A 27,965-nucleotide genomic window follows, 5' to 3' on the forward strand; every position below is an offset into this window, starting at 1 on the left:
GTTTAGATGTGTTCTCTGCTGGGAACATGTAAGGTAGGTGAAATAAAAGTAGAGTCACTGCAAGATGAACCAATTCTTCTTTGGTTCTTTGTTCTTAGTTCTACCAAGTATTTTGAAGACAAAATTAATTTTTGGACATTGACAAATTTTCAGATATGTTAAAATTGTACAAGATAGCATCATTTTTACTTATATCACATATTACATATTTTCAAATAGCTCCCTGTGTATATTTGAAATTTAAAATAATATAGTGAAGTAAGTGCTGGCAAGATATTAAGAGGTTATCTCCACATTAGAGGTGGGAAACTGAGACTTAGGTTCCAAGGCTGGTCAGACATCACAGAGTGAAACAGACTCATGGACACAGAGAACGGACTGATGGATGCCAGATGGAAGGGAGGCTGGGGAGGCTGGGGAAACAGGTGAAGGGGTTGAGAAATACCGATTGGCAGCTATCGAATCATCTCCCAGAATTAGTTTCCTTACCTTGTTCCCTCCAACCATTTTTAGATAAGCTTGGGAATTTTTTGCAGCTCTCCACAAAAAGCCTCATTATATGTGTAGATGAACTGCTCATACTTTCTTGGTGCTTGTGTGCAACCTTAGCATTGTTTCTGAACCAAATGTTAAGTGAGGGGTTCTGTCTATCTTACCTCTGTTTAGTGTCCAAATTGGTGCATTTTGTAGAGTGTTTTGTAGAACACTCTTATTGACATCCAACTGAGCAATAACAGATTGTCAAATAAAGCTCAGAGAAACAATACTGTGTAGACAGCAATCACTATTTTTTTGCTTGTAAAGAGAATGTAAATTAATTTTTATAATTCCCCTAGTAAAATTTGTTTGTAGGCAAGGGGAAAAAAACACACCCTTTTGTATCTCTGTTTGGTATGTTTAACAAAAAGTTAGTCCTATGTTCTTAGTGACATCTTATTTCATGTCCATAAACTATAAGTATGCCCATTGAGTTATATTCATGTATTTAAAGCCACTGTGCATTATTTAGTCATTATAAATTAAATGTTATTAATATTTGAGTATATCACTAGTCTATAATTTTTATGTGAAAAAAAAGAAAAGTTGAATCAATGTTGTGCAGCTAAAAATGTCATCTACCCTCTTTACAAGTTAGTGCTTTTTTAATAATTCTGAATCATCCCCTGAAATTATCTCCTTTGTGATAGTTGGGTCTATCAGTCACATGACTTTCCAAATTGTTAACCACTTAACATAGCATACAACAGTTAAGCAATACATGAATTAATCCAGACCTCAGCTAGATGTCTTTGTTGTCAACAATAGGGACCATATTTCTGCTAAAATTTATAGATATTTTTCTACCTTCTGAATTTTGTATTATTCATATACCACCTCCTTTGGGTAAATATATTATGTACACAGGTATGACTCCATAAGTATAATCATCTATATTCTGCATAACATTGCATTTATTCTGAAACTAGAGGCCTGGTGCATGAAATTCATGCATGGGGGAGGGGGGTCCCTCAGCCTGGCCTGCACCCTCTCCAATCCAGAACCCCTTGGGGGATGTCCGAGTACCAGTTTAGGCCCACAGGGATCGGGCCTAAACTGGCAGTCAGACATCCCTCTCACAATTCAGGACCACTGGCTCCTAACCACTCACCTGCCTGCCTGCCTAATGACCCTAACTGCTCCCCTGCCTGCCTGATTTCCCCTAACCACCTCTGCCTGCCTGCCTGGTCGCCCCTAACAGCCCTCCCCTGCTGGCCTGGTCGCCCCCAACATGCATATGGCTGGGGTCCCTCAGCCCGGCCTGTGACGTCTTGCAGTACAGGAACCCTCAGGGGATGTCCTCGGGAGAGCAGGCCTAAGCCAGCAGTCAGACATCATTAGCTCTGCTACAGAGGCAGGAGAGGCTCCTGCCATCACTTTCAGTGAGCCCAGCTCAGGGTTTCTGGCTGAGTGACACTCCCCCTCTGTGGGAGTACACTGACTACCAGGGAGCAGCTCCTGCATTGAGTGTCTGCCCCCCGGTGATCAGTGTGCATCATAGCGACTGGTTGTTCCACCGTTTGGTCTATTTGCCTATTAGCCTTTTATTATATAGGATATGCCACTGTATCTAGTAAAACAAAGTTGTATCAATTATGGTAAATTTTCTGTCAATTCTCACACTGGCAAATTGAGATCCACTGTTGATTTTATATCTTGACCTATCAGGTCTCTTTTCTTTATTTATTTTTCTTCCTCTTACTTTGGAAGATAGACAAAATTTGGCTTTCATTCCTAGATGGCTATTTTTTGAACTCTTAAGACTACACTATCCTGCAGGACTGGGAGAGGTTCCAGCATCCTCAGTCAGCCTTAAGAGTGAAAAGCAAACAAACAAATACCATTAGGTATTTGAGTACATCACTAGTCTATAATTTTTACAAAAGTTCTTTGGAGAAAATCCATGGGAACTTCAAGTACAAAGAATAAAGCATCAAAGAACTTTGGCATTCCATTTCACATTTCAAAATTCTTTTTGTTTAAGGATTGCTTCAACAAGAGGACTCAATTAAGGAAAGAGTCATTTTCAATGGAATCAGTAGTAAGAGTAGAGAAAATACAACTTTAAACACCACAACAACAGTAAATGATGTGCTGACAGCATCTGAAGGAACAGAGGAAAGCAGTCTGGATAACAACAAGGGTGAAAGGTTAATTCAATCCTCTGCCCATTTCTGCATTTATCACTCTCCATTCCATAGTCTATGACTCTCAGATTCCCACATGCCCAGCTCTCTTCAACTCTTCATTCAGCTCAGACTTCCTAGAGTTTTCACATATTCCCATCCATAACCTACCTGGAATTGATAACTACAAAGATTTTATTATATTAACACCCCTCGGATTTTGCTCTCTGTGCTACAGCATATACTTCACCTTGAGCCATTTACATTTAGAACACTTGCTTCTGGCTCAAATTCTGACTTTCTGAATTCTATATTGTCATTGCTACAGTGGGATAATCAGAAGAATTCTATTCTTAGACTAGCTTGAGGAAGTATGCAGGGATCAGCTATCTTTTGTGAGAAATTTTTTATTCTTTAGAACTTCCTCTTTCCCTATAGGAACACACATGGAGATTTATTAAAGATTTTTAGTTCTCACTCTAACTGGTTTGGTTCAGAGTATCAGTCTGTGAACTGAGGGGTCACGGGTTCAATTCCAGTCAAGGCCATGTACCTCGACTGCAGGCTTGACCCTGGCCCACCCAGGTGGGGGCATGTGCAGGAGGCAACCAATTGATGTGTTTCTCTCACATCAATGTTTCTCTCTCTGTCTCTCCCCCTCCCTTCCACTAGCTCTAAAAGTCAAAGAAAAAATATCCTCATCCTTGAATGAGGATTAACAACAACAACAAGAACAATAACAAGAGAAGATTTTTATTTCTCCAAAAGAAAAGAAAGAAAAGTAACATTTTAAAAATATATTAAACCTACATTTTCCAAATTTTCAACCATAAATATATCTATCTACACTAATAAAAGAGAAACATGCAAATTGACCATCACTCCGCTATGCCCATCAGCCAATCAGGAGGGAATATGCAAATTATAAGGACAAAGATGGTGGCCGCCCAGCTGCTCCAGGTGCAGAGTGGCCAGGCAGAGCAGGATGCCTGCTATGAGAGGGAAGGTGGGGGGCAAAGGGATCTACAGGAGCAGAACTCCAGCTGCAGCAAAGACGAAGACTGCAGATTCCGGAGTCTGCAGCGAAGACAAAGATGGCAGACTCTGGCCTGCGTCTGCAGCGAAGGAGGCAGACTCAGGCTGGAGCGAAGGCCTGGGTCCCGGGTGCCAGAGGAAAACCGGTGCTGGAAGCCAAGGGAAGGAAGGCCTATTGCACGAATCTCTTCGGGCCTCTAGTGTAAATATAAGTAATTTATAATCATGGTTGGTTTTCATATTCATTATCACTACCTTCCCACTGTATTTTCTGATAATTTTCCAGAATTTTGTTCAAGTTTAAGGTAGTAACTTTCTTATTTTTTAAAAGATATTTTCTTTTAACATGAAAATATATTTAATATCCATTTAATTTTTGTAAATTATACTTTTGCTCTTATTTTAATTTTATTGAATTATTGTCCTAAACACAAATATATATTACATTAACCCTTTTAAGTTTATTGAGACTTAAATTTTGGCCTAATGCAGTCTATTTTGATAAGATTTTATGTGTGCTTGGAAAAATGTGTATTCACAGTTTGTTAATTTTTCATTTTTAACATTTAAGTATTTAATCTATCTGACAATGATTTGCATATATGATGATAAGTAATAAAACAACAGTGTTGTCTTTTCTTTAATATAGTAAACTATTTATTTCATTTTTTCTTTATGGAAACATTCTTTCTTTTACTTGGTCAAAATCCTATTCAAGTACAGATCTCACATGGGGGTGTGGAGTGGGGTATCTCTTCTTCCATTGTCATTTTGTTTACCTTTCACAAATACTAAAGTACATAGCTTATAATTGTTTCAAAATATGTCTTTATATCATTTAGTGCAAATCTACCCTCACTGCTCTTCTTCAATTATTTGGTGGTTATTTTTTGACACTTTAGAAATTTAGGTTTTATTTTAGGGGCACAATGCACATCAAAATGGTTAAATTATCTTGTTTCCTTCCAGAGCAGTGAGTTCATGTGACTTGGTTCTTGATAAAGAGATCAACCAGAAGTGTATTGAGGAAGCTGTTTATCTTTGAACACATTACTACTGATGAAAATGTTATGTAGTTTAGCTTTTACATTTTGTCATGGGCATAACATATGGAAATGTTCAGGATTAATATGTTTATTTAATATAAACATCACTTACTATGATTTCCTTCCCTTCCCTTCACACATTTCTCCTCCCCCACAATAGCTCAATCCCACTTGTGTATGTGTCCATAAAATCTGACTTTTTCTTCAAAGATATTTTACAATTATAATAGTCACTTGAGTTTTCTTTAATTTCCACCTTCCATTATTTAGTATGATCAACTTGAGTATATAGCCCATGTCTGTCTGGTTCATTATATTCCCAGTGATGGCATAGTGCTTGACCCAGAATATATAGCCAAATATGAATGAGCCATAATTTTTGCTATACTAAATTTATTCATTTAGTAAAAAAGTGTCTCTCATACCAGACACTATCTAGGCACTTAAGATAGGTCAATGATCAAATTAAACAAAAAGACTTGCCTCATGTAGGTTATATTCTAGTTGTACAAGACAGAAAATTAACAATAAATGCAACCTGCCTGGTCAGGTAGCTCAGTTGGTTAGAGCATCGTCCAGAAATGCCAAGGTTGCAGTTGGACCTCTGGTCACAGTACATATAAGAAGCAACCAATAAACATATAAATAAATGGAACACAAATGTTCCTCTCTAAAAATCAACTAATAAATAAAATATTTTAAAAAATAATAAATGCAACTAATTTATATAATATTTTATTCTGGAATGTTGGAAGTACTTTCGAAAAACTAAAACTAAAATCTGAGCAAGGAAATGGGATTTGGGAATGGTTATTTGAGGTGAGATTTATAATTACTAATCAGAGGACTCTAATAGTAACTATAAATAGAAAGTGAAAATTTGTTTTTTGCCACAGTATGGTTCAACCTAGAAGGTATTGTGTTAAGTGAAGTCAGTCAGGCAAATACCATATGATTTCACTTATATGTGAAAATAAACAAACACACTTGAAACAGACGCACAGATGCGGAGACCAGTTGATGGTTGCTAGGCCAGGGTGGGGGTGGGCGTGTTGAAGAGTGGGTGAAAAAAGTAAAGAGATTAAGAGGTACATATTGGGGCTCTGGCTGGTGCTGTTAAATGGTTAGAGCGACCACCCCAGGAACGAATGGTCTTGGGTCTGAATCCCAGTCGAGGGCATGTGCCTGGGTTGCAGGTTTGATATCCCCTGCCCCAGTCGGGGCACATGCAGCAGGCAACCAATCCATGTTTCTCTCTTATCTCTCTCTCTCTCTCTCTCTCTCTCTCTCTCTCTCTCTCTCTCCCCACCCCTCTACTCTCTCTAAAAAAATCAATGAAGCCCTAAACGGTTTGGCTCAGTGGATAGAGCATCGGCCTGTGGACTGAAGGGTCCCAGGTTCGATTCCGGTCAAGGGCATGTACCTTGGTTGTGGGCACATCCCCAGTAGGGGGTGTGCAGGAGGCAGCTGATCGATGTTTCTCTCTCATCGATGTTTCTAATTCTCTATCCCTCACCCTTCCTCTCTGTAAAACATCAATAAAATATATTTAAATAAATAAATAAATAAATAAATAAATAAATAAATAAAATCGAAAAAGTATCCTCGGGTGAGGATTAATAGGAAAAAAAGTACACATTGGCAGTTACAAAATAGTCATGGGGATGTCAAGTACAGCCTAGGAAATACAGTCAGCAATATTATAGTAACTATGTATAGTGCCAGGTGGGTACTGGAAATATGGGGGACAGCGGAAACTTTATAAAGTATGTGATTGTCTAACCATTATGCTGTACATCTGAAACTAATACAAAATAATACTGAGTGTAAAATGTAATTGAAAACTGAAATTTAAAAAGAAAGAAAGTAACATTTTGATCAGTGCTAAAGGAGTTAGTCATGGAAACGATTTCAGGTACCCACAATACCCTGTTGACAAATCCCAAAGGGGAGCTAGCCTTGAGTGCTTGAGGAAAAGCACGCCGACTAGTGTTGTTAGACCTGAATAAGCAAGTGGGAGATAAGTGGGAAATGGGTAGAAAGTGATTTACTTTAGTGAGTAATTGAAGAGCGTATTGGCAAAGTTCAGACAATTTTTGCTTTGAGGTTTATTCATTTGGATAAATTTCTCATAGGACAAGAATCCACTGACATTACGTTTCTTCTACTGAGTTCAGCAATTCTGGACAATACTTGAACTGAAGAAACGTAAAATATTCAGACTACTTATTTTACCAAACATGGACATTAATCTTACTGAACCTGTAAATGTAAGTGGGAAGAAATTTATAACATAATTACATTAATTTTATTGTGCATATTTCAAATCTACTAATAATTGATATATGATATTTGTTTTTGGTCAGAAAATATATTAATGTTTTCTTAAATAAAAATGTATTTTCAAAATAAAAAATACAGTTAATGCAAGTGAGTAATCTAACTGAAAGTTTGAGTTGTTATCAACAATGAAATGAAAATAATATCTTGAAATTAGTAATAAAACCAAACAAACAGAAGGTTATATAGTTCACAGACCACAGGGAAATAAAGCTAAAAGGTCAACATGGAACAGTTATAACTGAGATAAGTTTTAATAAACACTATAATATGAAACTCTTAAATAATGCAGAGAAACTATGTTAAAAGAATTTCACATTTCTCTTCATATAATTTTTTATTTGGTCAGATAGACGTGAAATATGGTTAAATTCAGTAAAGTAAAATAAAAGCTTTTATCAAAATTTTCTTAAAGAACAAAAATATTTATATAATTTTAAAAATTTTTTCTAATGAATGTTGCATGCCAATATATATGTATATTATACCAATTGATAAATATTTTTGAGATATAGTTGAGGCAACAGTATATTAGTTATAGTCCTATATAATAAGAGAGGAATATGCTAATTATCTATTACGCCGTAACATCATGACCAATCTACAAGTGGTGGAGTGCTACAGGAGGGCGGGGCAGTGAGCTACGAGCTGTGGAGAGCTACCAACGGTGGTGGGCGGGTGGCCAGCTGAGGCAAGTGGCAGTGAGCTACTCGTGCACGATTTCATGCATAGGGCTACTAGAATTATATAACCATAGATAACCATATTACGTGACCATAAATTATAAAACTTCTAAAAAATGCTACATTTTTTTGTTTCAGATTTTTATTACTTTAAACAAGACAGGGCTTATGTACATATATAGAATTCCTAGAAGAATTTAAGACCTATAAAAATTCACTGTAGTTATGATTTTAAGGAAGCAGAATTTTTCTGACTCCGGTTCTATACTCAGAAGAGAAAATATATTTAAAATACCATTAGAAAATGATTTGATTATTATATCCTTATGAGTAAATTATCACTTTTTATCTGCCACCCTGTTCACAGATATCCTATCTAATAAAGAGGGAATATGCTAATTGACCATCACACCCTCACAAAGATGGCAGTGCCCACAACCAATAAGGAGGGAATATGCTAATTGACTGCCATACCCTCAAAGATGGCAGCTCCCAGTCCCCTCAGTCCCGCCGGTGCAACAGGCATGTGGCACAGCTGCTCCATGCGCCTGCCTCTAGAGTCCCCTAGTCCTCTCAGCCCCCCAGCCACCCAGGGCAAGCCTCAGATGTCAGCTGCCAAGCCGCCCAGGGCTGGCCCGAGGGACGATCAAACGACTGAACAAGCAGGCTGCGTGGAGCAACCAGGCTGGCAGGGGAGGCAGTAAGAGGTGACCAGGCTGGTAAGGGGGGCAGTTGGGGGCGATCAGGCCAGCATGCAGAGGCAGTGAGGGGAGATCAGGCTGGCAGGGGGGGGTAGTTAAGGGCGACCAGGCAGGCAGGCAGGTGAGCGATTAGGACTGGCAGTTGGACATCCCCCAAGGGGTTCCAGTTTAGAGAGGGTGCAGGTTGGGCTGAGGGGACCCACCTCCCGTGCACAAATTTCATACACCGGGCCTCTAGTAAATTTAACCTTTTGCACTCGGATGTCGAGTGTGACTCAACTCCGGTTAGCATTAGAATAAAGGAATTGAGAAAAAAGCAAGCGAGTGCAAAGGGTTAATAATATTTCAGGCTGTGGATTTTTTTCTTTCACCACCATGGCTGTAGTTCATGTAAAATTGCATTTCTAATGAAAGCTAAAATGCTTGCAAAAGATGCACAGTGTTAGCCAATTTATTTCACAGTCCTTAATCATTCTCTACACAACACAAATCATTTGACTCTCAAACATGAGTGTTTCTCTGTAGTGACACAATTTCCCTTATGAGAAAGGAGTTGCTTATACAGGTGATTTATATAACTAGTACCAACATAGAAAATACTGCAAAATTCTATGACAAAATGGTGTATACTACTCTGGGGGAAAAAAAATGTGTATTTACATTTAATCCTGCAACTACAGACTCTGGCTTAATGTTTTCTTTTCATAAAAAAGTCCTAGATTAATCACGTAATTATTGTGGTTATACATGCTAAATCATTAACTTATAGAAAAATGTCAGTATCTAATTTCTTGTATAAACTTATTTTCTAATATAACAGCAATTCTCATTTCCTTGCTGTTCTTAGGGTTGTTCCATGAACAAAAACCAACCTCCAAACAAACCAGAAAAGCAAAATACTACAAATGACTCAGAGAGGGTGATGGTGAGAAGGAGTTATATTAGGTATGATTTGAGTGAAAAGATGGCAATCAGGTAGATATCATGTGTCAAATTCTGTGCATACATTATTCTACAGTCTTTATGTCATTGGGTATTTTGGAAGCAGACACTGAAATACAATTGGAATTGCAACAGATTTATTGATGGGTAATCGCTTCTCGGCCTTTTGGCTAAGATCAAGTGTAGTATTGATTGGTAAAATCTGTGAAAGATGGAGGAGAAAGCAGGGGAGTCCTTCATACCTTGAGGCAGATCTGTCATCCATGTACAGAAAAGGAGCAGGCCAGGATTTGGCAGGAAGAGTCTCAGATATTAGTTCTCTCATCTATAGAATGGTGATAAACTTTCCTATTTCAAAGATATTTTCTATTACTAAGTCATTGCTCCTGTTTCTATAAAGATAGTGTGTGTGTATGTGTGTATACATGTGTGTTTGTGTTTCACACATAGTTTTTTTTTGAAATTGGACTCCAAAATTCATTTACTAAATCATTATCTAAATTAATTATCCTTCTCAATGTCTTTCTTAATTTTATCTGGACATCAATAGCTCTATTACTTTCATTGGCTTCAGCAACCTAACTTTTTTTTTTTTTTCAGAGAGGAAGGGAGAGGGCAAAAGAGATAGAAACATCAATGTTGAGAATCATTGATTGGCTGCCTTCTGCACGCTCTCTACTGGGGATTGAGCCCGCAACCCGGGCATGTGCCCTGACCAGGAATCAAACTGTGACCTCCAGGTTTATAGGTCAATGCTCAACTTCTGAGCCACGCCGGCCAGCAGCAATCTAACTTTTTTGTAATAGAGAATCTCTCAGAGGCATGTCAAGCCTTGAAGGGCACCATATCTTTTGAGGGCCTAGTGATTTGTACAAAAGCTTTGAGGACAATCTTTCTCCCAGTGTCCCAGTTGATTGAACATGAGACACTGATTTGTGGGTCAGTATTTTGATAATGGACACCGAGGAAGGTGCAAGGGAGAGGGCCGGGTGTTGTTTAAGATTTCTTGCCTTGGAGCTATTGCAGCTAAGGCTACTAAGTTGGCAGATCTGTTTATGGTCTTGTGCTCACTTTAGAGGGAAAAGGCAATTCAGACAGAGCATTAGTATAGACTGTGAGTACTCAGGTAAAGGAAGATAGAGGGGAGTAGTAGGAGGCACATCAATCTTAGGGTCTTTTGCATTGGGTACCTCTGTGCCTTTCACTGTTCATTAGCCTTTTGCAATTAACCTTTCAGTGAAGCAGTTTGGGAATTTCCAAGAATTTGGAGGCTCCTGCATGCCAATTAAAATAGGGACCCCATTTTCTTTGTTGAGTTGGAAAGTGTTGCTTTCAAGTGTACTTCCTAAATAATCTTCTCTAATTGGAATGTTAGCTATAATGACTTTGTGATTCCAGATGTCTTAGTAAGATTTTGCCATTTTTGTAAATATAAAAGCTTCCAGGACCATAGTTCTTAGACATGAAGTAAGCAGGTATGCCTAAAGGTAGAACATTCAATTTTTTGAAACTTGAGGATCCCATTTCATTATCTAAGCCTTGGGTATCTCTAAGCCAAATAAATACCCAAGAGAGATGTGTCATTGGATGGAGATTGTGTGGTGTTTTACAATGTATCTAGTTGCATGGAAATTTTCTGGATATTGGTGTGTGAGCTGGTATCAGTCTAATCTATTTCATGACCAACTTTTCCTAGAATAGTTAGATGGCAATAGCTATAACAGCTGTTAAATAATTAAGCCATGCCCATCAAATTCTGTGGCTTTTTGACTTGTGATATTCCCATTAGTAATTAACCTTTACACAAAACTAGACAAACAAACACAAGCACCCTAATATATCTCTAGTAATCAAGATACATGGTTGTGTCTTGGCCAAGAGAAGAAAGACCTTGGGCATACCATCAGCAATTCCCTCCATTGACCTTTAGAGAAAGGATTCAACCAGCAGACCTCAACAAATGGGACTTTGAACTGGGGGCTCCAAATAAAAGGGAAACTGCAAACTTCCACAAATAGCTATGTGGATCTTGGGACAGAAACAGATCTTGATGGATTCCATATATTAAGGGAGAATTGTGGTCTGAAATAATGACCAGGGGCCAGAACTGTCTGCCAGCTCAAGCTGGCCTGCTGTGTATTGAAAAGCCAATTTGATCAGGAGCGCAATAAAAACAAAACAAAACAAAACAACAACATACAGTGGGACTCAGAACCAAGAGGAGCATCCATGGCCCTCAGAAAAGAAAGAGAAAGCTAGAACTCAGAAAAGGTATGTGGGTACCACGCCTGATTTTCATTGTTCCCACATGCTGTCAAAGTTTGCTTTGGATCCCACCATAGCAGCCACCAAATCTATTAAAAAAAAAACAAAAACACTGAGTATATTTAAAGTCAAATTGGCTTTATTCAATGATTCATAAATCAGGCAGAATACCATCTAATCTAAGTAGTATAAAAGAGGAACGCAGGCTTATAGGAAAGAAAAGGTTTTTAAAGGTAGAGAGAGTGTGGGACAAGAAAGTCATAAACAACAGCCAAAATGGGTTATTTTTGGCAAAGTCACCTCCCTCTGAGAGACAAAAACTGTATTATCTCAATGATGCTGACCAGGAAATTCCAGACTGATTATTAACATTATACTCCTGGGGACAGTCAAAATTATAGCTCAGTTAGCTATTTAATTTCATTTTGGTTAGGTGGACTTAGCATAAATGCCTCCATTTTGGGTCTGTTGTTTCTTTTTAACAGAGATAATATGTTATACTCACAAGGAATATCTACAATCTCTGAAGTATAGATTATTTTATTTTTGTCATTAAATAATATTTTCAGGGAAAACCACTTTTTAAATTATACTGAATGATATCTATTTGTGGAAACAGAAGAAACTTTAGTCTTGTCTTTAGATTTATTTTACCATAAGTGTTTCATGCCTAGTGTTTCATGCTTAGACACCAGATTTCCACTGATTGTCCCTGAGAGGTCAGAAACCGGACAGGGAAGCTGAAAACTTACGAGTCAAGGAAAGAAACAGGTATGAAAATTGTAAAACACAAATGGAAAGGTGACATCTGTTGTTTTGCATTTACAAGCATTGACTTATAGACTTAAAGCTTTTCAATGGAAAATTAGCTACATTCTGTTAATTTATTTGCTTGACTCTTTTTCTTAGCATGAATGACCCTGAACATTCTGAAACACAGAAAAATGAAATTACTTGGAAAAATCACATTGCTAATATCTGAGGAGTGCTTTTCCCCATACTGTTCCATATTCCCTAATTTTATTTTATAACAACAATTTATTTCTATAAACATTTAATATTGTTAACCTAAGAAAATAAAACAAACATAAACATTTAGCCATTGGAAATGTTTCCTAATAAGTATTTATTTGTGTCCAATTTACTTGTGTCCATCATTATGTAACTCTTAGTGCAGGAATCAATTTTAGTCTAATGGCTAATTAAGACCTAGTGCTATTTTTTGAAAAAGAAAAAAATAGCTAATACTATTTAAATGATTGTAGTATAATTTCCCTGAGAGGAGGGGCCATATCTTATTCATCATTTTTTAAATACATTTTTATTGTTTTCAGAAAGGGGAAGGGACAGAGAGAGAGAGATAGAAACTTTAATGATGAGAGAGAATCATTGATTGGCTGCCTCCTACTGAGAATCCAGCTCCCAATCTGGGCATGTGCCCTGACCAGGAATCAAATAGTCCTGGTCGTCACTCAACCACTGGACTACACTGGCTGGCATCTTATTCATCTTTGTATTTCTCACAGCATTTAGCAAATGTGTTATCTGTTGTAAATCCTTGTTAAATATTTATATTATTTCCAAATTAGAATTTGATGTGTTATTATCACCTAAAAACTAAATTTACACAGAAATCTTAAAATGTAATGTGCTCTGAATTAATTGTGGAATTATAATGATGTTTTCATTGTTATATTGACTAAGGATTGACTTAAGTCAGTAGTAACAAAGGGGCATCAGTAATTGACTTTCACTCTATACCTTTCAGGAAAAGACGTTAGCACACTGCCTTGAACCTAGTTGTTTGCAAAAGAGCAATACACAAAATATCTCATTACATTACTAACCAGCAAGTTAGCAGTGACATATCTTACTCTCTCTCTTTTTTTTTTTTTTGGATTAGAATAATTGTATTGAATTCCAGTGGGCCTAAAATGAATGTGTTATTCACCTTGTAATGCTCTGAACTTAGGATGCATCTAATTATGAATGGTGTATCATTAATAAAATGACAGCAATTTTTGTTACTGTTTACATAAACTAATGGTTTGTTTTACAGTCAGAGGCTATTGGTTATGATGAAATATATTATATCAAAATAAATGGGAAAAGCAGTAAAAAAAAACAATGTATTCAATAAAGTACTGATTAGTTAAAATTGCCCATAGTGTGAGACAGAAATTTAAACCCAGTTTTCACAATTATATCAGTCTGACAATTGGGAGGCCAAAGGCTAATTATTTCCATAATTTAAATTATTTTCCATTTTATTGCCTTCAACTGCCTGGAGTTATAGAACAATATTTATTATTCAGTACAGTTTGTATAGTCTTGTCTTCAGTTAATTTGGCATTATTGCCACCCATTGTAAGGTTTCCTCTACGTCACAGAGGAAAAACCATGACAATGAGTTTTAAATCCCAGAATTCTTTATTCCATTGAGATCCTGGTTACAGGCTGCCATAAAAGCCCAGTATTCTTTGGAGTGGTTGAACCCAGTCACTTGAACAGAAAGATGGCATATATGATGTTAGCTGGGTGAGCTTCTTGAACATTAGATGATTCTGTGCTTCAAGCAGAGACCTCCTGTGAGAACTTCCCTGACCTTTGCTCTAATAGCAATTCCAGCACAAATTTCTAATTCCTGTGTTTAACCTTTTGCACTCGGATGTCGAGTGTGACTCGACACGGTTAGCATCGGTAGCAGGAATCGAGAAAAAAGCAAGCGAGTGCAAAGGGTTAAGCAGTCTATATTTTGAATAGATAGTATGGATTCTGTTTTCTTTTAAAATGTATATATTTTTATTGATTTCAGAGATAAAGGGTGAGAAAGAGAGAAAGAGAGAGAGGGAGAGAGAGAGAAACATCAATGATGAGAAAGAATCATTGATCTTTTGCCGCCTGCACCCCTCCCACTGGGGATCTAGCCCACAACCCAGGCAGGTACCCTGATTGGGAATTCAACTGTGACCTCTTGGTTCATGGGTCGAAGCTCAACCATTGAGTCATTCCAGCCAGGTGGTTCTGTTTTCTTGACAGCAGACTGATGCACAATTAGAGGAAATTAGAAAAAAAGAAAAATATTAAAATATACTCTTTTAACAAATTATCTATTTTGATTTTTATCTTCCATGTTCTCATTCAATCATAATGCAAATGTAACCATACACAGATATAAATATTGTTTTAAATATATGTTACATTGATAACTTCATTTGTATGTTATAGCAGATCTTAAGAATTACCAACTAAGAAATCTATCCTATTTAATAAAAGCTCAGCAACCATAACGACGAGAACGATCAGAGACCAGAACCACCAGGCCCCTTGCTGGGCTGGTCCCACCCCGCGGCAAGCAGTTAGGGGTGATCAGGTAGGCAGTCGAGCTGCTGGGAGTAATCAGGTAGGCAGGCTAGTGGCTGGGGGCGGTCAGGTAGGCATGTGAGTGCAGCTGGGGGTGATCAGGTAGGCAGGTGAACAGCTGGGAGCGATCAGGTAGGCAAGCGAGTGGTTAGGGGCGATGATGCAGGCAGGCAGAGCCCCGCAATCAATCACCTCAAAGAGGGAGACCCAGGCCACAGCTTGCAGGAGGGACGCTGGGGAACTGGGGCCAGAGGCACTGGCGACACTGTATGCTGCAGGGCGGGGCTAGTTCCATTGCAGCTCCGAGCAGGCATGGCACCTGCAGCCTGGCCTAGGCCCCAGGGTTGAAGCCTCTCCCCGCAGCTTCTGCAGGGCTGGACTGCCACTCTTCCTGCTATGATGCCTGGGCAGATCCTGAACCCTTCCATGACTGTGGGCTCTCTGCCAGGGCTCGGCCCCATGATCAGACTCCCCAGCTCCGCCCTGACTGCAGAGGAGCTGAAATATGCTGACAGCCGCAACATTGGGACCATGATCGCCCCTTTGCACTTCCTGGAGGTGAAACTGGGTAAGAGGCCTCAACCTGAGAAAAGTGAGCTAGATGAGGAAGAGGAGTGGAGGAATAGGTGCTGGGGAAAGAACAAAGTGGCGGCAGCCCCATGCCGGAACAAGAAGGAGCGGAAGGAGTTTCTGCAGCGGGAATCTGAGTGGCTGGAGATCATGAATGTGGAGCTGAAAACCCAGATGGAGGAGCTGAGGCAGGAGCGGCAGCACCTCATCCCGATGCTCAACCAACATCGCCCCACCTGCGTCATCAGGACCTACAGTGTTAAGACCCCAGACTCAGAAGGCAACCCACTGCTGGAGCAGCTGGAGAATAAGTGACCACGGGCTGGAAAGAGGAAGAGGAGGAGGAGGAGGAGATGAGGAGAAGGAGGAGAAGGAGGAGGAGGAGGAGGAGGGTCCCAGAGGGCTCTTCCTTGCTGCATGAAAAACTCTTCAATGAGGCTCAACACAGCCTGCATTAGCCAGGCTTTTTTGTGAGACTCAGATCAACCACACCAGGGGAAGAAACCCAGGCTGATTAAACCCAGGACCAAGTGCTGAGACCAAAGTAGTCCTGATGGGGGCCTGATCTGCCTGGAGCCAGGCTTGCAGGAGCCAGGACAGAGGCTCTGGGCCGGAGAGATGCCCAATCAGGCAGCTGGGGGCAATTCTCCAGCCTCTCCACCAGGGCACCCACCCATAGGATCTCTGAGCAGCCAGGAAAAGCCATGAGTTGCAACCAAAATTAGGCTGAGTATGGAACTCAGAGTGTAGCTGCAATCTGCCTGCCCCCAGCCCTGACCCTGACCCTGATCCTGATCCTGATCCTGATGCAAGGCTGGAGAAGGGCACAGTGCCAGGCCCTGCTGTACCCACCCACCGTGATCCAGCTCAGTCCTGCCCGGAGTGGCAGCCGGGGCGCATCCTCACCGGCCCTGCTGGAGTTGCTGTGGGCACAAGGCATGGGAGCCCTTCCAAAGCACATACTCACTGAATGTTACAGACTGGCTGTCCTGCCTGGGCTTTTCAACTGCACACGTTTTTTATACTTTTTTTTTTTTAATATTTTTTACAAAATAAAAGCTTTTATACAAGCAATATATAAATGGATTTCTATAATCACTCGATGTGATACAGTATAAATATGCTATGGTTTGTTTGTTACAAATAGATATTCAGCAGTTATGGCCGTTGCATGTAACTTCTAAGTGCTGTAGTCTCTGGGTGTTAGGGGGTGGCAGGAAGGGCGGGGTGCAGTGCATTTCCATCCTGGTAAACCCTTCATAGTACTCAGTTCTGTATCACTCAGTAAACATCACTCTTACTTAAAAAAAAAAAAGAGGGAGGCCCAGGCCATCGGCCGGCAACGCTGTGGTAGGCATGCGGCCAGCCAGCGATCGCCCTGCAGAGGGAGGCCCAGGCCAGCCAAGCCATCACACCCCATGCCTGTTGCCTGCACAGGAAGGCGACTGGTGGCAGGGGAGGGGGGGCAGCGCTGCACAGATGGCAGGCAGTGGCAGCGGCAGGGGTGGGGCCAGCTGCCTGCAGCCCGGGAAAGGAAAGCCCTGATAGACCCTGATCTCAGGCCAGGCCTAGGGACCCTACCTGAAGGGTCCCAGTTTGTGAGAGGGTGAAGGCAGGGCTGAGGAAACCCCCGCCCACCAGTGCATGAATTTTCGTGCACCCAGCCTCTAGTGTGTATGTGTGTGTGTGTGTGTGTGTGTGTGTGTGTGTATAAAAGCCCAGCGACCAGAATGGCAGAATGACCAGAACAACAGGTGGCTATGACATGCACTGTAGCAGCCAACCAGCCTGATCTGGGCCCTGTTCACCGCCCCCCTCACCACCCACTGGCCCAGCCCCGATCGGCCCCCAACACCCCTATCGAGGGTGGGGCTGCCAGTCAACTGCTTGCAGCCTCTCTCCCGCTGGCCAGTCCGATGGGCTCCCATCTCTCCCCCACTGGCTGGCCCGATGGGCCCCCATCAGGGCGGGCTGGCTGGACCCCACCTGTGCATGAATTCATGCACTGGGCCTCTAGTAAAATATAAACAGACTCCTAGATATGGATAACAGACTGACAGCTGTCAGAGGGGAGGGGGGATGAAGGCCTGGGTGAAAAAGGTGAAGGGATTAAGCAAAAAAAAAAAAAATCTCATGTACACTGACAACAGTATGGTGATTACAAGAGGGAAAGGGGGTGGGAGGAGGTTGAAGAGTAAAAAGGGGGGATAAATGGTAATGGAAGGAGACAACTTTGGGTGGTGAACACAGTACAATATATAAATAATACAATATAGAATTGTACACCTTAAACCTATATAATTTTATTAATCAATGTCACCCCAATAAATGAAACTAAAAACAGGGGAAAAGTCTCTTTTGTCTCAATGCAAGAAAAAAAGAATTCCTATCTTGCCCTCATTATTCATATTTATTATTTTAATTAAAGCAGAGTACTCCATTGTATCAGACTATCTTCATTCTAAAGTAGAGATTTTAAATTATCATTTTGAATATCATATGTGTAAGTTCCTTTGTGTCTGAAAATTTGTCTAACCCTTCAGTGATTTTAACATGGTGCTAGTACAGTATAACAGACAGTTTATAGCATGAGTCTTATTCTTGTTCCAATCAATACCCCATTGAATTTGACATGTAAAATTCTTAAAACATTTTTAAATGTATCTTTATTATTAAAAGTATTACATATGACCCTTTTCCCCCCACTGACCCCCATGCACCCCTTCCCCCAGTCCTTCACTATGCTATTGTTTTTTATGCCTTATTAATCTATATATCTATCATTTTCAGCCTACCAACAAACACTATGATTATGAAGGATATTAGGGCTCAAAAATAAGAATAATTTATTCATATCATCTCTACTGTCCTGGCCATGAGAAAAGTTTTTAGATTTGGAAAAGTTCTTAGTTTAATATTTCCTGTGAAAGGTTCCCGAACAATTGAGATCATGACATTTGAATGAAATCTGTAGAAGTTGATTTCTGGTGAAATCTCTAAGATTTAAGTTAAATCCTAAAGATAATTTAGTTATTATCTTTCATCCAATTTGCTGGGATTTTTTTAAAGTTCAAATTATATATTCTAAAACATGACCTTCCTTTGAATTTCCAGGTCTTTGTAAATCAGCTGAGTTTTATGTATTTTTATTCTATAGGCTAGGTCAAGAAATCTTTGTTTTCATCCTGTGAATAGTATAGAAGGATTCACATAGTTGTTTTAATATTTGAATAATACATATTTTCTTATTATGCAAGGAGAGAAATTAATTAGAACACTGTTTCTTGTCTTGTTCCTCTCCTACAATGTACTCAAAGAGAGAAAGAAAAAGATGGAGAGAGGGAAAGAGTGAGAGAGAGAGACTCTGTGGCAATTTTTATGTTTGATCTCAAATATTCTGGTGAGATGCATTTGAAAGAAATCTGCTGTCTTTGACATGATGCTCTATTATTCTGAGGGTGTATTCTACCCATTCCCCTAAATGTCCTGCCTCCATATGATATACTAATTATCTCTTTCTGGGGGTATAATAAGCCAATAGATTTTTTATTAATTTTACTTTTAAAAATCTTATATTTATTTCATCTATTCCTTTGTAAATAGTTTGGGGAATTTCTACTCATGGTCTTGGTAGAAAGACCTCATTATAGTTTTGTTGAAAGTGTTTCTTCTGGCAATGTGCTTATGTCTTGATAAGCTATCTAATGATATCTTTTCTAAAACCTTTCTATTCTTCTATCACATGTTCATTTTAAAAGTTTGTATTGACATTTTCTTAAGCAAATGAATAATGTATTAATTTATTTGTTATAACCTAAGTCTTTGTAAAGTATGCTTTTGTGTACATTTAAACTATCTGTTTCTGAACAAGCTACTAACCTGCTTGTTTACTTTTTGAAAGTGGTAATAGTGATGGCAAATATATCTTACTAAAGGTTTTTTTAATTTCACATTAATAAAGATTAAAGAGAACATAACATTAGATTAAAAGGACTATTATGAAAGGTATAATTTTGGAAAATTTATTGACATACCATGATGCATATTACCTGAACATTCACGTAGTTGGTTTATTTTTTTATTTGAAATAATTAAAATTGATGTTTTCTGCATAAATTTAAAGGTCTTTTACTAGCATTTGATTTAAACAGGTAAAAGTTGATAGAAGCAAGTCAAGGGCAGTTTTTCCCCTTTTTGGTATATAATAAACCAAACTAAGCCCAGAAGCATTTCTTATAGCTATTGTTTTTTTCTTCCTGTCCAACTTGAAACTATCATCTGATTCTTTCATCTTACATTAGATTTCCTATTTTAAACTATGTACACATTTATAAATACCATATTCATTCTTGTGTCTCATTTCTTTTGTAAATATTATGCTCATGAAATGTATACTTGTTTTTGTGTGTAGTAGATGTTTTGTGTAAATTTGCATTGTGGAATAACATTTCATTATATTAATAGAGCACAATATATTTATTCTATTGTCAATGAATAGTTGGTGATTTCTAATATTCTATAATTTATGAATGATACTTTTCTGAAGGTCTTATACTTATCTTTTGATTTCATTTCTGTTGAATATATACATGTAAACAAATCCAACAAAAATCACTGGAATGGAAAAGAAGATACTTTATTCAAATAATAGTTTGAAAACCAGGGAGCTGCAGCCTCTGGTAGAAACCCAAAGTGCGCTCAACTAAAACAGTCATTTCTTATAAAAAAATTTCCCACCCATAGTTCCCATGATAGCCCATTTCATGTAAATGAGGTTTCCAAATTATACAGTTTGGATTGGTTAGTATAAATGCATATAAAAATGCATTTTGTATAGTTTTGATCGGTCAGGGCAGGTCACAGTCTATTAGTTGGTTGATAAGATGGCAATGACAGAATAAAGAACTTCCCTATAGTGGTTCTGTTATGCTGAGTAGGCAGCATAAACAGACAGGGCATAGTGTGCAAAACTAAGAATTCAGTGTGTGGTTCTTCCTGACACACAGAGTATGTAAGTGTCCCTTGTCATTAAATGGACACTAGACTTTAATTTTCAATTTAACCCCAGTTAACCATATGGAATCCAAGTCCATCTCAATAGGTAACTTCCTTCTTGTGGTTCACATTAGTTAATTTTCTTCTTGGAGTCCACATACTTAGAGGTAAAATTATTTGGACATGGATGTACATGTGTTTAGCTTTAGTAGATATTGCCAAACAATTCTCTAAAGTAGATAAATTTACATTCTCAGCAAAAAAAGAAAAACTGCCGGAACCCATACACTACCAATATTACTTTAGAATATCAGTGTAGGATATTTCCCTTGAGAAAGACATAGGTACATTTCTGGATATTAAATGAGTAACTGGACTTTGTATAAAATGTAAAGGGTGAAGTGTGTATGGGTGAGGTGGGGTCAGAAGAAAAATGTAGTAAGGAGAACCCAAAGTTTGTCCAGGCCTTTGTTCACTGCAAACTTACTCCCTACCTTCAATATAGTGACAACAGGGCCCTCTTTAGCATGATCTAATTGATCCCAATATGGACATTTAACCAAGCTGGTCATCTTTTCCTGGGGACGTTGGAAAGGAACTGAGATCTATTTTGTTGTTACTAGCATCATAACCTAGATGAGAACTATAGGAGTTAAATTCTGTCACCCTTTATATGGACTACAAAAACAGAGTTTTGATGTTCAGAAATAAGAAGGAATCGCACAATAATGAAGAGGCAAGTAAATTATGAAGTGCTATTTTGCATCAGAATTTTTTATTTTGGTCGAGTTCTTTGTATCTGAAGTCTCTGACTACATATCTTCTGTACTCCATACTTTACTTTTGTCATCTTGCTGCAATGGTTCTGACCTCCGTTTCTACTGAAACAGGTCTCAAGAAATAATGTGAGAAAATAATTTCTAGAAAATTATGATTCACTGATAAAGCTTAACAATTTCACTACTATTTACATGTAGCAAAGCCATAATATGTTTTAAAGCTTTTACCCCACATCATAAAAATATATGCGTTGACTCCTTTCCAGTAAGAAAAAGTTGAAAACATTTCTAATGGATCCTCTGTCACTCTACAGAACAGATGTTACACTTCCCAGCCTAAACTTCGAGTTCAATCATGATTTTAAAGAAAATAATACGATGTTTTTCACATGCAAATATATCTGAGCATATAAATTAATCCTAGGATTGTGTAGCTTAACAACCACATACTAAATTAGTAGTTATCACACTCATTAATATCAGAATAGAGACTGATATCAGGTTTAGAATTCTGTTTGGGGGAAGGAGAAGGGATTAGGAGTTCTGTTCCAGGCAATTCGAGGCTCACACTTCTGTGAGGCTTTGTTAAAATGGAAGGGTCTGCTATCCACAGTGTGAGAAACACTGTTCTAAAGAAACATAAAGGGCTTATATTGTGTTGTAGCTCTTGCCATGACAATAGCTACCAAGCTCAAATTCTGTAGGAGGCTTTTCTTTCCTAAAGCACTTGTTTATAGCCGCACTTATTTTTGTTCTTTTCCTTTTATGTTCTACTCACCTCCAGAACTCACTGAAAAGTTCAAAATATTTAACAGAGTTGTAGCCTACCAGGGGCTTGATAGCATGACCATCAATCAATAGTGACAATTCCCAATTTTCATTTTATCAACTACAGTGAGGCATATAGAAGACGTTTGTTCTGTGATGTATTAAATACATTGGGATAGATATTTCTTTGGTTTTCTTCTCAAATATAAGATATACTACACACTGAAGATAATCTCCTAGGAATATGGTCATTTGAGTATGCATAACTTGGCAAAAAAAAAGGCATCAAAATAGATGAATTCTTCATGTATGGATGCCTGAATGTTATCCCAAACAAATATAACTTCCTTGAGCAAGTATATTGTATAGACCTATGTTATGTCTTATACATAGAAATATCTACAGTATTTGGGAAATATATCCAAGGGTAAAAGTCTGAAATAACTAATTTTTCTCTTCAATGTAATTTATGTTTAATAATATGAACAATACAGATTTAATATACAAATATGGATAATCTAAGGAAATATTCATATAAAATAATTTCTAGCTCAGTATTTATTAACTATTGATAGTCTACACTACAGCATTTAAACTAGGCAGATATGAATTTTAAGGTCCCCCAAACTTATTTTCTACTTTTGGACCTCCCTGACTTCATAATACCCTTCCAGTACCCGCTAAGCTCTTGAGTATGTCTTTGAATATGTTATACTTTTTTTTTGTAAGTTTATACTTGTAGCATTTATTTCTTCATTTATATAATGACTCAGCAAATAATTTTGAATATTTGTAATATCTAATCTAATTAGTTGTGTACTGATCAAGAATACTCTCTAGAAAGTACATACACATTAGACTAAGAAATTTAAAAGTGGTGTTCCATAAAGAAATGCTTCAGAGTTCAGAGTAGAAAGGTTCTTAAAGCTTTGGAGATGAGCTGATTTTTGAACTTGACTTTAAAATATACTTAGGGTTTGGATATAAAAGTATTGTAAAAGGAAAATACATCTGTAAAATAAAATGATCATATTTCATTTCTGCTTTAATCTCTGGTAGAAAGATCTGAGAACATTTAACCTCTCCCATCCTCAATAAACTTGTGCAAAACAGATAACGTGTCATACTTCAATCATAAACTTTTCAGTTTAGATAATAAATATACATAGATACCATTAAAATTGAACTTCAGATAAACAACTAATATTTGTTGTAGGATCTGGGACATATTTATTATTAAAAACTATTATTTAAAACTCAAATTTAACTGGGTGTCCTATATGCTGTCAACCATATCTTATCTTCAAAATGGTCATCACTTGCTTGCTTGCAAAATCAGACACATGCAAAACAAAGATAATAATTTCTGGGGTAGCACTCTGGAAAATGTTATTGTTAAATCTTAGATATTCATTATTCCAAACATTTGTGTAGTTCTGGAAACTCTGTGGTAGTCCCTCTATTGGAAACTTGGAAATACAGAAAAATACCATTGAGCTTTCCAAGAGGGTTAAAGTTTTATTTAAAAAAATGTAGTAAAAACTATGGTCAGATGTTTAAGGAAATTGATGAGACAAATATAATCATTTAGAAATATTTACCAATAGCATTTTCACAGAAATAGAAAAAAAAACACAATTCAAATATTTGTATGAAACCACAAAAGACTCCCAGAGCAGTTTTGACAAAAAAAGAATACAACTGTAGGCATCACACTTCTTGATTTAAAACTATGTCACAAAGCTATCATCACCAAAACAGTATGGTAGTGTCACAAAAACAGACACATAGATCAATGGGACAAAATAGATGCCCAGAAATTAACCCATCTGTCTATGGTCAATTAATTTATGACAAAGGACCCAAGAATATGCAATGGGGGAAGGGTGGTCATATCTGTAAGGAAAACATACTAATCAAAGGAAAACAATATATAGTTTATATATACAGAGCATGTATGCAATAAAAGCTATTCAAAATTCAGATAATAATGACTTTGGGTGAAAATAGTGGAGAAGGCACAGGCACATCTGGATCTACATAATGATACTGACAATTTCCTAGTTCTTGTGCTGAGTGGTTGGCTCACAATTAATCATTTTGCTAGAGACCCAGTGCATGAAATTTGTGCATGGGGGGTGTCCCTCAACCTGGCCTGCACCCTCTCCAATCTGGGACATCCCTCTCACAATCCAGGACTGCTGGCTTTTAACCACTCACTTGCCTGCCTGCCTGATTGCCCCAAACTGCTTCTGCCTGCCAGCCTGACACCCCCCCCAACCGCTCCCCTGCTGGCCTGATCACTGCCAACTGCCCTCCCCTGCTAGCCTGGTCGCCCCCAAATGCCCTCCCCTGCAGGCCTTGTTGACCCCAACTGCCCTCCCCTGCAGGCCTGGTCGCCCACAACTGCCCTCCCCTGCCAGCCCAATCACCCCCAACTGCCATCCCCTGCTGGCCTGTTCACCCCCAACTGCCCTACCCTGCAGGTCTAGTTGCCCCCAACTGCCCTCCCCTGCCAGCCATCTTGTGGCGGCCATCTTATGATGACGTCGCATAAGGGTGTTGCGCGATTCCACCTAGGCTTTTATTATATAGGATTGTTGTGCTTTATAATTTCCATATAGGTTGCTTGTAAACTTAGGTAATATCTAGGAGGGTCAGGTATAAGAATACCCTAAGTAAAAATGAAATTCCAAGGTTAGTATATTCTGATAGTGTTTCTATACCTGAAGAAATGAGGATAGGGTGTGGTTGTCAATTCCAGGAGACAGAGAGGACTAGTGGACAGAGAGATCTGTGAGGAGAGTATTACAGGTGGTAATAACTTCCATGGAAAGGTACAGTTGGCCTGTAGCAACCTCTCAAGAAGTGAAAGAGAGGAATACATTTCCTGAGCTCACGCTCCCTCCCTCTGGTCTTCTGGTACCCTGTTTTGGCTGGACTTGAAGGAGGAGAAGGGACAAGGTATCCTTGTCATGCTGGCTACATGGCTCAGCTTTCTCAGAAAACAGACCAAGGTAGGGAAAGATAGAGTATGTATCTGGGGACAAGTGGAAGATTTTCAGCACAGTGTCTGGCAATTTGAAATGACCAAAGTCATGGCATAAGCTTGGGCACGCAGAACTTCCTTTTCAAAACTCATTTTGCCTCTTTAGAATGTAATTTGTATTGCAAAATTGCCATGATTCAACAGCATATGGATTTTATCCAGCCTTCCACACAATTTGAAAAGTGTTTAGGAATATAAACTAAGGCTTGGAATAGTCCCTGCTTTCTAGCTCTTTAATTTTTATTTTAAGTTTCTATGCCCTTCCCAAAATGAAGAGTTGACTTTAAACAAGAAAATATATGAAAATGAACAAACTGCAGATAAAACTACTCTATTTAATTAAACCAAAATCCCCTTTTCTAAAACAGAAAAGTTTTATTGGGTCTTTAAGGGGGAATTTAAATTTGCCTTTAGTCCATGGCAGTCAAGAGAAATTAGATGTTTCATTTATCTTCATAAAGACCAAATCAGTTGAAGAGTGACCATTCTATGCATAGCTAATTAAACTATTATTTTAGGTCTATGCTTCTGTTGTCACCAAGCATTATCAAAAAGTCACTTAAAATAAATATGCCATCATTTTGATGAACTTTCACAATATCCACTTTGTAGTGAGATTTAGAATATTCTTTAGATGCACACTTTTGGTACCATACCATCTGTATAGTAAAGAAATGTGAGTAAAGTTTAATGAGGATAAGGCAGTAGTGAAAATTAAAAGTTTATCTAGCTCTTATAATGTCTTGTTATTGACTTTAGACAAGTCATTTAATTAATCTGGTCTGCAGGTCATCTTTAAGAAGACTAATTTAGATTAAGTTTCCTTTAAGTCTTAGTACATCGAAGTTTTCTAACACACATACAGGGTCCATGTTTAACTGTGCTAAGGCTGATGCTACTCCTTTTTTTTGTTTTATTTTCTTTTTGTTGTCATTTATTTTTGAAATAAGTTTTACCTTTATGTTCTTTAGGTTGACATTTTTTAAAAGTACAAACTAAACAACTGTTAAGTATATCAAGTTATTACAGAATGTAAGCTACCCAGTCATTATTATGAAGACATGTACTTTTGAGCAACTTCAAATTTGCTATCAAATTGTTAATATGATATATATGCATATATATGTAACATATTATTTACGTGTTCTATAGCATTATTATATGTGTGGAAGTTTAGTAAAATTAAAAGTTGGTTAAAAAACGATCAAATTTCTATATTCTCTGTCAGAGTCAGACAATAAAGGTCACAACTCTGTCTAAATTGACCAACAGATTTAGTTCCAATCAAAATTCCAGCAGAAATTTTTATAGATATATGAAATTTATTTTAAGTTACATGAAAATGCACCGGAATTAAAATAGTCAAACAATTTTGAGGAAAAAAAAATAACATTCTTAAATTCAGCATCTGATTTTTAATTACCTCTTAGTGAAGGGATTGGCATATAGATTGATGGGATGGAGGAGAGAGTCCAGAAATAGACCTATGAGAATATGGTGAATTTAATTTTGACTAAGGTACAAAACAATTAAACGGAAAAGAACTGTCTTTTTAAAGGGTAATACACTTTGAAAAATATGAATCTTGACCTAAATTTCATACCTTTATAGAAAAATGATTCAAAAACAAATCGTAAGTCTAAAGGTAAATTGTATAACTGTAAATATTTTGGAAGAAAACATATAAATATATTTGTGGCCTGGGCTTAAGCAGAGAGTTATTAGACATTACATCACACACTCATAATAAAATGATATACATAAAAGCAAATGATAGATTGGACTTCATCAAAATTAAAAATGTTTGCTCTGCAAAAACCACTGTTAAAAGAATGAAGAGACAAGCCACAGTCTAGTAGAAGACACTTGCAAAGCACATGTTTGAAAAATTATTTGTATCTAGAATATATAAAGAACTCACAACACTCAACAGTAAAAAAATAAACAATCAAACTATGAATGGGCAAAAAGTTGGAACAGATACTCACTAAACAGAATATATTAATGGCAAGAGCACATGAAAATATAGTCAACATTATTAGCCATTAGGAAATGCAAATTAAACTCATGAACAGTTATTACATATCTATAAGAATGAGTTAAAGGAGAAATGCAGTAAATACAAAATGCTGACAAGAACTTGGAACAACTGGAACTTTCATATATTACTGCTGGAATGCAAAATAGTACAGTCACTCTGGGAAAATGTTTGTCATCTTCTTTTAAAGTGAAACTTAAATTTACCATATGACACAGCAATTTCACTTATAGATATTCCCCATAGAAAAATAAAAACTTAATCTTATAGAATCCAGTACATACATTTACATGGTGACTATTCACAATTGTCCCAAACAGGAATTAAAGCCAACACCCTTCAAATTAAAAAGAAATGGTGAAACAACCATACAATAAAATCCCACTCAGCTAAAAAATTACTGAACTATAGATACACACACAAAAATTGGGATGAATCTCAAGGGCATTAAGCTGAGTGAAATAAGCCAGTCTGTTATTGTACAAACTAGTGGCCCAGTGCTTGGATTCTTGTACATTAGAAGGAAATTAATTAGAAGAAAGATTTGTGTAGTAATTATGTTACTGCAAAAAATTACATGTCAAAATAGTATATATAATATAGTATTATAAAATTAAAACACGCATGCGATTGGCATCAATAAGAGCTTTATATGTATCGCGCATGCACGAGTCAATGTTTATTTTTAACTTGCCAATGTGTGTCATATGTACCGGCCAGTCAGTTGG

At 37.7% G+C, this 27,965-nt stretch overlaps 1 protein-coding gene across 1 annotated transcript; it reads left to right on the forward strand.

Annotated features, from left to right (window-relative positions):
- Positions 1-15,434: 15,434 nt before the first annotated feature.
- LOC307094810 (jun dimerization protein 2-like) lies at positions 15,435-15,923 on the forward strand (the record flags this gene model as incomplete). Its single annotated transcript, XM_079763873.1, has 1 exon — positions 15,435-15,923. One exon carries the CDS (start codon positions 15,435-15,437, stop codon positions 15,921-15,923), a length of 489 nt encoding a protein of 162 aa, XP_079619999.1.
- Positions 15,924-27,965: the final 12,042 nt, after the last annotated feature.

This window comes from Cnephaeus nilssonii (genome assembly GCF_951640355.1).
Source record: "Cnephaeus nilssonii genome assembly, chromosome: 3".
NCBI classification, from domain to species: domain Eukaryota; kingdom Metazoa; phylum Chordata; class Mammalia; order Chiroptera; family Vespertilionidae; genus Cnephaeus; species Cnephaeus nilssonii.